General features: G+C 35.7%; 1 protein-coding gene across 8 annotated transcripts in view; it reads right to left on the bottom strand.

The window, feature by feature from the left end:
- RALYL (RALY RNA binding protein-like) overlaps positions 1-12,670 on the bottom strand; it is a 387,338-nt gene that overhangs the window by 189,821 nt on the left and 184,847 nt on the right. For all 8 annotated transcript variants that reach the window (XM_017731047.1, XM_017731048.1, XM_017731051.1 and 5 more), the window contains one exon: positions 5,408-5,686. In XM_017731047.1, the coding sequence (XP_017586536.1) occupies positions 5,408-5,663 (256 nt within the window). In that variant the 5' untranslated portion in view covers positions 5,664-5,686. Of the gene's footprint in view, positions 1-5,407; positions 5,687-12,670 lie in introns of those variants that run through there.

Raw genomic sequence — 12,670 nt, 5'->3', positions numbered from 1 at the left:
TCCTAGAGATGAAGATGCTCCCAGAGGTAGTCCTAGAGATGAAGATGCTCCCAGAGATAGGTGAAGAGAACCTTTGCTTCTGAACAGCTCATCCTTAAAATGGTACCCCAGTAGCTCAAGACTGGACCCTTGAAAGCAGTTGTGGGAAAAGCTGTAAGTCGGGGGAAGGGACTCTCACATGTGAGCAGGGAACCAACCTGGTTGGCTGTCTTGTTGTGACATTGAAGCCATGAGAGAATTTCTTGTGGAGATGTCTCCATAGCATGAGCAAGAGAGACTCCTCTCCCTAAGTGAACTGAACAAGGTTATTATGGAAGTGGTAAATTGACTGAAAATCTCAAGGGTTGTCTTTTTACATTGTCAGTGGGAGAAGGGAGAAAGGTGGGGGGAGGAGAAGTGTTCTGAAGGTTTGGTCTGAATTTTTTTTCCTTTCTTTTAGGTCTGTTAATAAACTTCTTTATATTCTTTTAAGTTTGGTGCCTGCTTTGCTTTCTTCTAATTCTTATCTCACAGAAGGTAAATAAGTAATGAGTATTTTGAACAAAAACCACTACACTAATTTGGTGTTTCCGCCTGGTTACAAACTGAACCCGCTACAAAGTGGAAACTGAATAACCACTAATTCCGATTTGAATTTCTTACCTTAGCCTACCATTGGCTTAGGTAAAGCTTAGTCACCCAGAACATTTGGGTAAATCTGTCATTTTTCAGGCCAAACTGCTTTTATCACAAATTAGTTCACTAAAACAGCATAAGTATTTATTCCTTTTAAGAGAGAAGCATTCATGACACAATTAATGTTTTCTGTAGTTCAGATTGAGGTGAAAAATTGATTCAGTCTGGAGAGTCCTTGTTCTGCAAATACACATTTAAGTCTCTCTATGTTGTTAGACATTACAAACATAAAATAGAGAAGATATGTTTTGAGTAGTGGCAAGGGAAACAAAAGATAAAGCAGCCCTATTATCACATCAGTTCAATTTGTAGCAAAGGTATATGTTGAATCTCTCTAAAATCTCCCTTTATTACCTGCTATTCTCCTTGGATTTTTTCTACCAGGTAGTTATAATTTAGAAAGCCCCTTCAGGGCTCCTGTGCTTCTCAAAAGGATGCGCAAAAGCGTATGTCTCCCAGAATAAATGTCTGCAACCACCATCTTACCTTAGACTACATGTCAATATACACTCTCTTGGTATTCAGAGAATACATCTAATTTAGACCTGAAGGCAGACACAGGTGAATATTTGCAGCAAAAAAACAAGATTCAAGCTACAGTGGAACTAATTTATTAGTTAAAAAGGGCATCAACTGAAGAACTACAGCATATTTTGTAATCTGGGTACTGTAATCTTTCCTTTTTCTAAGGATCCAAAAATGAAATTCCATGTATCTTCCATGGAAAAGAACAAAAGTATGAGCTTTGTACCACTTAACTTTTTTTGATAAGATACCTGTGAGATGGTCTGGTTCTTATTCAGACACAAATGAAGAAAAATTCTCAAGTTAAAGGAATTATGCTGGTATAAAATGCACATGAAAGCAAACAAAAATTAGGCATAATAGTTAAGGTATTATAAAATAAAAATCTATCAAAAAAAGGAAAGTCAAAGGGGCATTATGATTTAGAAGTTGCTGTGATAGTGATACCAGAATTTTAGACAGAAGCTGCTACATATATCTTTATTTTCATATATTTATTTGGGATTTCAATGAGGGGGTTGAGTGCACCCTCAGCAAGTTTGCAGACAACACCAATTTGGGTGGGAAGCTCTACAGAGGGATCTGAACAATGGAGTAAGGCCAACTGTATGAGGTTCAATAAGATCAAGTGTTGGGCCCTGCACTTGAGTCACAAGAACCCCATGCAGAGCTACAGAGTGGGGACAGAATGGCTGGAAATCTGCCTGGAGGAAAAGAATCTGTCCGTGCTGGTCAACAGTGGCCGAACACGAACCTGAGTGTGCCCAGGTGGCCAGAGAAGGCCAGTGCCATCCTGGCCTGTATCAGAAATAGTGTGGCCAGCAGGACCAGGGCAGCGATCATCCTGTTGCACTTGGCAGTGGTGAGGCCGCACCTCGAATCATGTGTTCAAGTTTGGACTCCTCACCATGACAAAGGTTGCAGCTCTTTTCCTCAGCCTACAGCTGCAATCAGGGACTCGCACAATTTGTTTTGGAGGAAGCAGGTGTCTGATCCTCCTCTCACCAGATAAGGATGAAATCACCCTTGGTAAAATTCACAGACAGACTCATTATTTCCTCAGAATAATTCCTATTCACTGTCTCTTTGCCCTATTTGGAAAGGAAGTGGATATGCACAAATATTCTGTAACTCATAGGTGTGCTTAAATGGATGAAAAACTTTTGAGAAGAGTTGATAATGTGGACTTGTTCCCACAACTAAGAACATAACTTGCAGTTTTGTCCTAGACCAACTTCAATATTTTCTCTGCTCCAGCCTGAAGCAATTTACAAAATAATCATTGTGAAGAGACTCCTGTGCCCTATACTGACCTGTCTCTGTCCTGTGGGCAGGAAACATGCTATTCCCATGAAGACATAATATTACTTCAAGAAACTACACTGAACTTCACAGTAAGAGCAATAAATTTCCAAAGCATATTTTTTTGTGTTCCTTTACGATCTCTACCCCACAGCTTTTTAGAGTGTGTTATAGTTTATGAAACAGAAAGCTTGGAAATAATCACACAGCTCTTGAAATCCACTTCCATCAAGTTGCAATATCCACAGCACCACCATTACATATCGCTGACTACCAAACACATCAGTAGGAGCTTCAGAGTTGATGGAGGAGTCCAAGAGGCCAATTATAATGACCCGCAGGAAGCTGGTAAGACTGAGAGCAATACCAGTGTTTTGGATTTGTACTTCTGAGGAATTTGCTAAACAAAATGCCTTGTTATATACCTACTGAGCCCAATATTTTGGTACTCCACCTCAGAGGAAACATTTAGGCAGGATACCCAGTGAATTGTGTAGCACTCTTAACAGCTATAAGAATTTACAGGTTCAATTTTTAATTTCAGATACACACATTTGGATGGTTTCCGACTCATGGATAAAGCTGCATAATCTTGAATGGCATTGGTCCACAAAAGGCAGGAGCTAATGTAAATGGTTCCATTAGCTATACCATGAAAGAGCTAATGTACATTAATAATGCAGTCTAAATGGAGTTATTCTTTCTTTTCTGAGGTACTGAGTACCAGAGTGTATAGTAGTGTCAGGCATATACTGTGGGATAATCTTTTTCAAATATCCCTTTGTTCAAATAGCTTTCCACAACTGACTATCATTCAGCCCTCATTATATTACTAATATATTCTAATTAAATTTAAAAGAAAATTCAACTATGTTAATCAAGTTTATTTATACATTTGTAACAGGGTTTTCTTGTCCCCTTTCCATAACTTGACTGTTGATATAAATTCATTAGTTCTATTTATTTCAGAATGCAAAGCTCTCAGGACAGAGAAAAAAGTAATTTTCATCAAGAAGTTTCACAATAATGCACTATTTCTGGGTCATAATCTTGAGTAAATTTTCTCAGTCATCTCTTCATTAATGTGTGGTGACTGTTAATGTCTACTGCCAATTAAAAGAGTTCATGGAAACAATTTCTTTAATGAGAAGCAGCACTTTTACAATTTCATTCTTTTTGTCAAACCATACTGATAACAACTGTTTTATTGTTTCTATGTATTTCATATATAGAAAGAGTAAATTAGGGACAGCTAAAAGAAAATTTCACCTTGCTTATTCTTTATATTCCTTGGTATATTAGAAACTGAGGCATGAAATGTGTGCAGAAAAATCAAAGTAAGTCAAAACTTAATATTGAATAAACCCTTTCTTTTATTATTAAAAGATTCAAAGAATTAAAGTACTTATTGTTCACTTAATTTCCTTTGCCACAAATTCACTTCTCTGCTACAGAAAGCACAAAAGTACACTGAGTAGTGCAAAGGCATTTCCTTGTACAAAACACTTGGCATATTATAGATGCCACAAGAAATACTAAAAGAGACTAGCAACAGTAATCATAGTAATAACAGATCTATTGCCTTAGGAAAACACAGTTTAAAAAATCTGGTCAGACCAGTGTGCAAGAAGCTGTAAATAATGCACTGATGGCATTACATGGCCTATTGCTTGAAGAACACCGCTCCAGGAAACATCTTCTAATAATGTCATCCCACAGACTGACTTTGCTGCCTTGTTTTTATCACTCGAGTTCTTTTATTTCACTCATCTGTATGACTTTTCCTAATGAAGTTTGAAAGCAATCTCCCCTTGAATATAATTGAAATTATTTAATCTATTTTTCCCTTGAACCCAAAAGGTAGGAGTTATAAAACAGAATTGCCGTTCCACAAATGTGATAAAAGAGCGACCCATCTAACACAAATGCTTCATTTTCTACAAACAATCAGAAAAATAGATTTCCGCAGCCTCCAACACTGAAAATGAACAAGCCATATCCATTTTTCATGGCTTGTTACAGCCAAAGCACTGGCTACTCTTCACCTTTTCCTGACATACCCATTACACACTTGGGCTTGGATATGAGCAATACAGTTCAGAGGTCTAGTGAAAGACTTCTGAATAATACCAAACATCTTGTTGTACTGCCCATTACTATTGTATCTATATGACAAGTAAAGTTAATACTGGACTCCAGAGCTTATCATTGACAGCCTACATATGTGATTGCAAATAGTTTTCAGAGGTAAAAGTTGCAATATGAAAGAACTAGATTTTACTTAAGCATTCATGAAAAATCATTAGAAGGCAAAAATATGCCTTTTTTGCTTTTGTTTATTTGGAATTCAGATGAACAATGTTTATAGTATTATGTGGGAAAACTACAACTGTAGTTAATAATAGACTTCTCTAAATGATTAATAATTGATTAATTGATTTGATATGATTTCAAGGACAAATAAAAACTATTCTTTTGCTTCTGTATAACATCTGACACATCATTGGGCTGGGTATCATTTTAGATTCATTGCATGAAAGATAAGCACATCTATTAGATGAGCCTTGTTGTATTACACTAAATTTACTAACTAGAGTCTAAGAAAAAATACTTATTTTTTCCTCACAAGAGTAATCATGCTCACTACACTGGGATTACAAAGACAAGTATAAAGCTGTCAGAACTGATCTGTTTAATAAATAAGCAGTTTATAGCGCTAAATATTTTGTAATGCCTAGGTAACATCATACGTTAAAAATTCTGTTAGATCCAACATCCTGGAAATATGCTGAGATGGAACATTGGTAAAACAAACTCACTAGTCCTGAAGGCACCAGCAGCAGATGGTGTTTTAAATAGAAAGGAAAGAGCCAGCAGTATTTTAATGGTATTAACAAATCCTTACCTAGTGGCTGCCCTGCGATGATCCTGGCATTCTCTCCTGCCACCGCAGCCCTCGCGTGCCTCTCGCTCATGTACTGTACGAATGCATAGCCTTTGTGCACTGAGCAGCCCACTATTTTCCCGTACTTTGCAAAGATTGCTTCGATGTCACCTTTTTTGACAATAGCTGTGTTCAGATTACCGATGAAGACTCTGGAGTTGATGGACTTTGGGTCGTTCTTATTGGTGACATTGCTGGTCTGTGTTTTGCCAGTCATGGTTGGATCACTTGGCTTTAAACCTTAAATAAAGAACAAAGAGAAACAAACCTTAAATAAAGAACAAAGATGATTTTTCCAGCAATAATTCACTTTTCATTTTTCACTTTAGGTGAATCTCGACTCAGAAGATCCAAACTTTCTAAAACATATTATCAATAAAACCAAGGTAGCACATTTTAAAATACTGCTCAAAAGTAAAATTAAAACTTTTTATAGATATGAAATATACCAATCGATCTCTTAATACAATGCTGTGATAGCAGAGCTTTATTGTAATCATACGTGGATTTCTGCTTAGAAATTCAATATTGACTTTTTAAGTACTTAGCCATCTAGGAACGGCAAAGCAAGAGAATGAATCATTATCTACTGTCAAAGAAATGAACATTCAAGGCCATGTAGAGAGCAAACTCTTAAAATGAAAAACAACTCTGTTTTTTTGTGATTTCAGTTAGAGCACATTTCTCACCAGTTAAATATTGCTGTGAGGTGTGCAGGGCAGGTAACATACAATTCCTTACTGCAATCAATATGTTTCTATCAGAACAATTTTCCCTGTAAATTCAGCAAAAAAAAGAAAAGAGAAAAGACAGTGGCTTGTGTTCTGAGAATTAAAAAGCAGGAAAACAACCTACTTTAGGAACAGAGATTTTGTTGCTTCTTTGCTCTTATCTGAGGTCACAAGTCAAAATGCATCCTGGTAAATCTCTGATGGGAATAACCATGTTGTTTCTGGGAAGGATGTAGTAAAAGAAGAAAAAAACCCAAGACTTCTTGTGTTCATCTACCCTCATCCCTCTGAAGTGCATGTGATTTTCATAATTTTTATGCAAATTCCACCTGCCAGCACATCCCTCCATTTACATCAATTTACTTAGATGGAAATGAAAGAAATTGTCACCTCTGCAGTGGGTTTTCTTTAGCTTGAGTAGACCACAGAAATGTCAAAAATATGCATAACTTTAAGTAGAGAAAACTTATTTCGTAAGAAGAAGGTCATTTAGGCAGCAGTCAAATATAGGCCATGTCTTACAGCCAAGATTTATGTTACTATTTTTTAACCTGTTCATACTTTTGATTAGATCAGACTAACATCTCAGGCAAGAAGAGAATCCAGTTAAATACTTCTCATAGTTAAAGCTCAGTTCATTCCTCAGAATGAAAAGGTATAATAACTTCTATTCTGGACATCTAAATTGGAAGTTTCATATTTTAAATCAGTAGCTACCATACATGAAGCTAGAAAAAGAAACCATTGTCACTGAACTCTGCAGAACACCTGGTGAACAAAACAGCCACAGTCACAGCCATAAGCACTTTGACTGCCTCCATTCCAGAGGATCCAAATCCCACCTTCCAGACAAGAACACACAATGGAGGTGTGTGGGCCATCCTCCGGAGCCTCAGCAAACAGCCTGCTTTATTTAATGAATGTATGCAGTAGAGCTGCCAGTCAAATAGCTTTCACTTGATTAACAGTTTAGCATGGCGACTTACTTTATATTACAGAATTTAGAGAAAACACTGAAGAAAACAAGAAAAAAAGATGTTTTCCTCTACGTATATTGATTTTTAAATACATTGTGGAAACATAACATACTGTATACATGCACAAATTTCATCATGGAAAACCAGGAAAACTGCTTTGAAAACCTCTGAGCTTTATCGTAAGACAAACTCAATACTGTATGTTTCTAGATTGCTGTGCAGATTGTGCATGTTTGAAGTCTTGTCTGTATATAGCTAACCTGAATATTATGAACATTCAAAGTAGTATGCTTGGTACTGTAATATTTTGAAGGCAAACCATTTACAAAACGTAAATATAATGCATGCTAAGATCCATATTGGTATAAAGTAGATTGCCAATGTTTTCTGAGACCTATGAAGTTTAACCCTATCTTAGATTCACCTGTACTACACAGGAGTCAAAATGACAATAACACAGCCATGTTAGCTTAAAGAGCCCTAATGACCCAAACTGAAGAGGAAACACAGCAGAGTAACAAGGATAAAGATAGAAGTTAGTGCAGTCAGGTTGCTGATGAACAGGGAAAAACTGGTATCCCCTCTGGTGCCAAGCTGCACAACAAATGCCACTCTATTGGGAAAACCCACCACGGAGAGTATTGTGTTCATCTTTGTGAAGATCCAGGAAAAAAAGCTGTATCTGCTCTTATACAATTCTTAGAATCTTGTTGATATTATGTACATTTATCAAGTGTATAGTTAAACTTATTTTACTAAATTCATAGAGGTAGTTTATCACAAGTAAGATCACTGGTCTAGAAAGCATAGCCTTGACTGGTAGACCTGTCTCTTCCACTAACCTGCTGTATGACTCTCAGTAAGATGCTTTTAGTGCCTCTGTTTCCACTTTTTAATCTTCAGACCTGCATTTTTTTGACTAAGGGCTGTGTCTCAATGTATTTTTATATATCTTCTAACATGATGATGTGGCCTCAGTTGGAATGTTTAAGCATGACCAACACACCATGAAAAGAGATGACAAGGAGAAAAAATCTACAGAAAATCTACCAGAAGTCAAGCTTTTCATAAAAATTATGCAACAAAACTCTTTATTTATTACCACCAAAATTGTTTTCTAAACACCAGAGTACTAAACTCTCTATTTCCTCTATTGTTTAGCCATTTAACATGGGATTTGGTTAACTATTCTCTTTATTTCATAAAAATCCTCATTTTATTTTTGCCCAGTTTTTCTATGTGCTAATTTAAATAGACTTTGAATAGGACATTGAATATTTCTCTCTTGTAGTTGTTCTTTGCAATGTAAATTTGCAGTATTTTTATAACACAAAGAAAAGTAGTTGTCTGGTGGGTTCTCTCATATTCAAATGAGCAGTCAGGAAAACGTGCTGCAGAAATTCAAAGGGTGAGAATAATACTAACATGAATGATTGAGATTTGATTACCTTGCTGGTCATAACACTATTGTGAATATTTCATAAAAATCAAAGATCCATGGGATCTTCATTACAATGTGAAAGAACTTATGGCAACTTCTACACCTCACTTACAATATGCCTCTGTGAATACTGAATTATACCCATATTCTCTGAGCTATCAGTAAAATCACAAATGTTGTACCTCATGCAAATGCAGAAATAAATGAAATAGTGAGAGAAACATATCTGAAATAATCTCATTTCCTTGCAGCCTTTAATAAGGTATCTTACTAATTTCCTATTATTGAAGTTATCCTTTCTGGTAATAAATATCTCCTATATGCCAAGCATATCTTTTAAAAAATGCTTTACAAATAACATTTAGCTGTCATGCACTTCATCATATTTATTTATTCAATGCATTTCATTACATACAGCATTGTTCTATGCAGTAGCTGATTTAATTATTCTACAAAGAAGTAACAAGTTTAAGTCTCGGTGTACTTAAGAAAAAGTTATAAATTAGACCATTTCTTTTACTACATAGATCTCTAAAGTTTGCAATTCTTTCTTAAACATTAAAATTTCTAACATGTCAAGCTGGAATGAAAAATGTAAATTGTTAAAATGAGATTCCTATCATCCAGGACACACAAGTGAAAAGTTTAAACCAGTCAATTTGAAGTGCAGAAGACGGGAGTAGAATTTAAGTCTTGGCTTCATTCACTTTTCCAGCATTTTCTGACAAAGTTTGGCCAAGCACCAGCATTTGTAGCTGTGAAACTCATCTTCTTTCCATAAGATGCATAGGTGAACCCACAACTCCATTTCACAGATGTTTCTCCTCTGGAGCTGTGCCTAACACCAGAGCAGTGAAGACAGCAATCTTTTTACAGCTGTGCCATGGCCCAGTGCAGGGAAAACACAGAACTTGAAGCAAAGAGAAAGGGAACAATTTGTCAAATTCTACATCCCAGTAACTCTCACACATTTCTTTTAGAGAGTAGGGTCAAGGCATGACCATAGTAGTTCTGCTGGACTTCTGCTCCCTGTGCTGCTTTACCAATGATTCTTCACACAGTAAAATGCAAAATTTGTCTTTGAACAGACAGAAATTTAGTCAAACTGAAAGAAAAATTTAGGATATATAGAAATCTGAGGATATAAGTTAAAGGGATTTTGAAAGCAATTCACTTCTGCATCTTCCCAGTTGCACAACAGTTTCTTATTTTGAACTACTGAGTGGAACACATAATCTCGAAGTAAAATTTCTATCAGATACTGAAATATTGTCTCTGGAGTTGTCCTTATACATTTTCCCATGCTGAATTATCCAACGAGGCTAACCTGTAATAACTCTGTTAGAATTAGAAAAATCAGGTAAATCTCTTTAGAAGACTAGGAAATATTTATATTGGTAGCTTGGGGTTTCTCTCTTATTTTTTTTTCTTTTTTTTTTATCTTTTTTTCCTAAGATTAATACCTAATTTTGCTTTAAAAAATTGTCTTCATTAAGTTTAGTAATACTTTCAGGAGCTTCTACATATTTATGTGGTTTTATCTTGCAGATGTTTCTTTCCTTTCATCAATAAAACCTTTGCTACTTTCAACCAAATAGAAGAAGTGTACATATTTGAATGAACTAAGTATTACTTGCAGTGACTTTAGGAAAAAATAGGGTCTACAAAGGAAAAACTGAAATAACAAAACTGAAAATCTTTAAGGAATACAAATCCTTTCTGAAATTAAATAAGATGTGTTACTTTTATAGAGATTAAACATCAAACTTTTATGTATTTATTTTTTTTTTACAAAGGAAACAAGAAAAAATTAAAACCCCTTTCATTTCACTTCTCCTCCCCCCCCCCCCCCAAAAAAAAAAAAATTCATTTTGAGGTCATGTTTAGAGCTGAGCCAGTAAGTAATCAACAGTCTGTACTGTTGATTATGTGTGATAGCAAAAGAGTAATTGTGTGGAGAAAGATTTTTGAATATGAAAATTTCTGTCACTGGCAGGTTACTCTAAGCACCATTTAATTCCAAATCTTAATTTTTGCTATTTACAATAAGATGCTTGCACACTGAGATTCATAGTGCACCTTTGATTATTGCAAATCCTTCTAAAAAAGATAAAGCCATTAACAGACACGTGGCTGAACAATGATGTTTGTTTCCACAATGAAATCCACAGTAGTAAGTACAGACTGTGAGAATTTAATTGCTAGGATATTTAGGGGTCAAGCTGAACATGGTCATTCTGCCAAAAAATCAAACATCATAGTATTGGTCCTTAGATAGATAAAATGCAGCACTATAACATGTGATCAGTCTCTGGCCCAATACACATGGGATTTTGCTCTTTTCAGCGTTTCCAAGCAATCTTTGCCCTTCTGCTGTCCAGCCTCAGTTAAATTCTGAACTTCTGTCGATATCAAGTTTAATTGTTGCTTATTAATAGCTGAGCTTTTCTGTGACGTGCTGTCTTTGAGCTTAAAGAATCAATAATTATTAAAATATTTATCAAGAAAAAAAGATTACGTGATGATATATTTTCTTTACTTTTCAATTACCTTTTAGCAACATTGATAACATTAATATTTTCATACTGTTGCAGACAAATTTAAGATATTTAAGCATTTGAAGTGTCCTTCTGTGCATGAAATGTCCTACAACATAGATTTATCTTGCATTGGTACTAACATTTTATGGAGAAAATTCAATATGCATGTTAATTCCTTTAATAAGCAATCATTAAAATTATTTCATCTCAGTTAAATCAGTAATTGGAAAAACCCCTATAAAATTTTTCATATCTGTTGGAAGCATGACTATTGGATGTTTCACGATGACGGGGAGAAATGGAAGGAGGGAAGAGAGAGAACAGAAAGCTATCAGATAAAATATATTCTGTCTTGGAGAAATCCTTTCTTCTTTATGTTTTAAAATCATTTTTAATGAATTACTATATCTAGGTCACACAAATAAAGAAAAAACTTATAAGATGCTTAGTTAAATTCACATCAAAATATTCTGGTCTTTTCCAGTCATCATTTAAGTTAAAGAATATACTTCCTCTCTCTCTCTCTCCAAGATATCCTGCCCTTTTATTTATTTATTTATTTAGTTATTTTTATATGGTTTAGCCTTTTACTTCCTTTCAATTACTTTTAAAAAGGGGTAGACACATCATCTCTGTAACATGGGCAATGCTCCCTTCAAGCTGGTATTTCTGGAGTAACATAAATGACAATATGCATCAATATTTGCTGTGCCACATCTTGTAGAAAATGAAGGACTGAAAGATAAAATGATATAGCAGATCTCACTTCATCTCCTGTTGTCACTCTTCTCAAAGAGACAAATACTCTCTTTGTGGAAGGTGAATAAATTGTTAAAAAAATTAACTGGAGATTAATGATAACACACGAACAAAAAACCCCACTTTTAAGGATACATTATTTCACAGTTGTTCAAGCTTTTGGATCAGTAAGGCGCAGATGTGCACTCTGTCCCAGGAGTAGCACCACCACCAAGAAGTGGGAGGAAAAAGGAGAAGTTCTGAGGTCTGTACAGGTGGATAGAGTTGCAGCTTCTTATTGCCCTGCACTAGCTTATAGTGCTGGAACCTTCTCCCACACAAATGGGCAGAAGGAAATGGAACCTGTCACCACAGGAAAATAGGGATTTTCTCTCCTATTCACATACTCTTTGTTCTCAGGATGTAGAGAATAACTGTAAAGGTTAGAAAATAACCCTGTAAAGAAATACATTTCTCTAGTACGGTATTTGATGAGCCCTCAGATATGGGTCCCTTTCCTCCATCATATTTAAACCCTATAAAATACAAGGATTTCTGTATTTAGAGGTTGTAAAATCAAGATGCAACTCTGCTGGCTAGGTTAAAAAGTAATTGTGATAGCACATATCAGTATAGTTGTGTAGGGTATGCCCAGCCACTGCCCTGGAGGGACGTCTACTGAGATAAGAAGATTGAGCAATCTCCCAGCAGGACCTCCCCTGGGAAGGCAGCTACTCTGCAGTTATGGCGAGAAGAAGACAGACCCAGAATCCTCTGGGAGACCCTATGCAGATCCT

Source organism: Corvus brachyrhynchos, unplaced genomic scaffold (assembly GCF_000691975.1).
Source record: "Corvus brachyrhynchos isolate BGI_N302 unplaced genomic scaffold, ASM69197v1 scaffold293, whole genome shotgun sequence".
Taxonomy (NCBI): domain Eukaryota; kingdom Metazoa; phylum Chordata; class Aves; order Passeriformes; family Corvidae; genus Corvus; species Corvus brachyrhynchos.
This window is presented reverse-complemented; position numbering and strand designations above follow the sequence as displayed.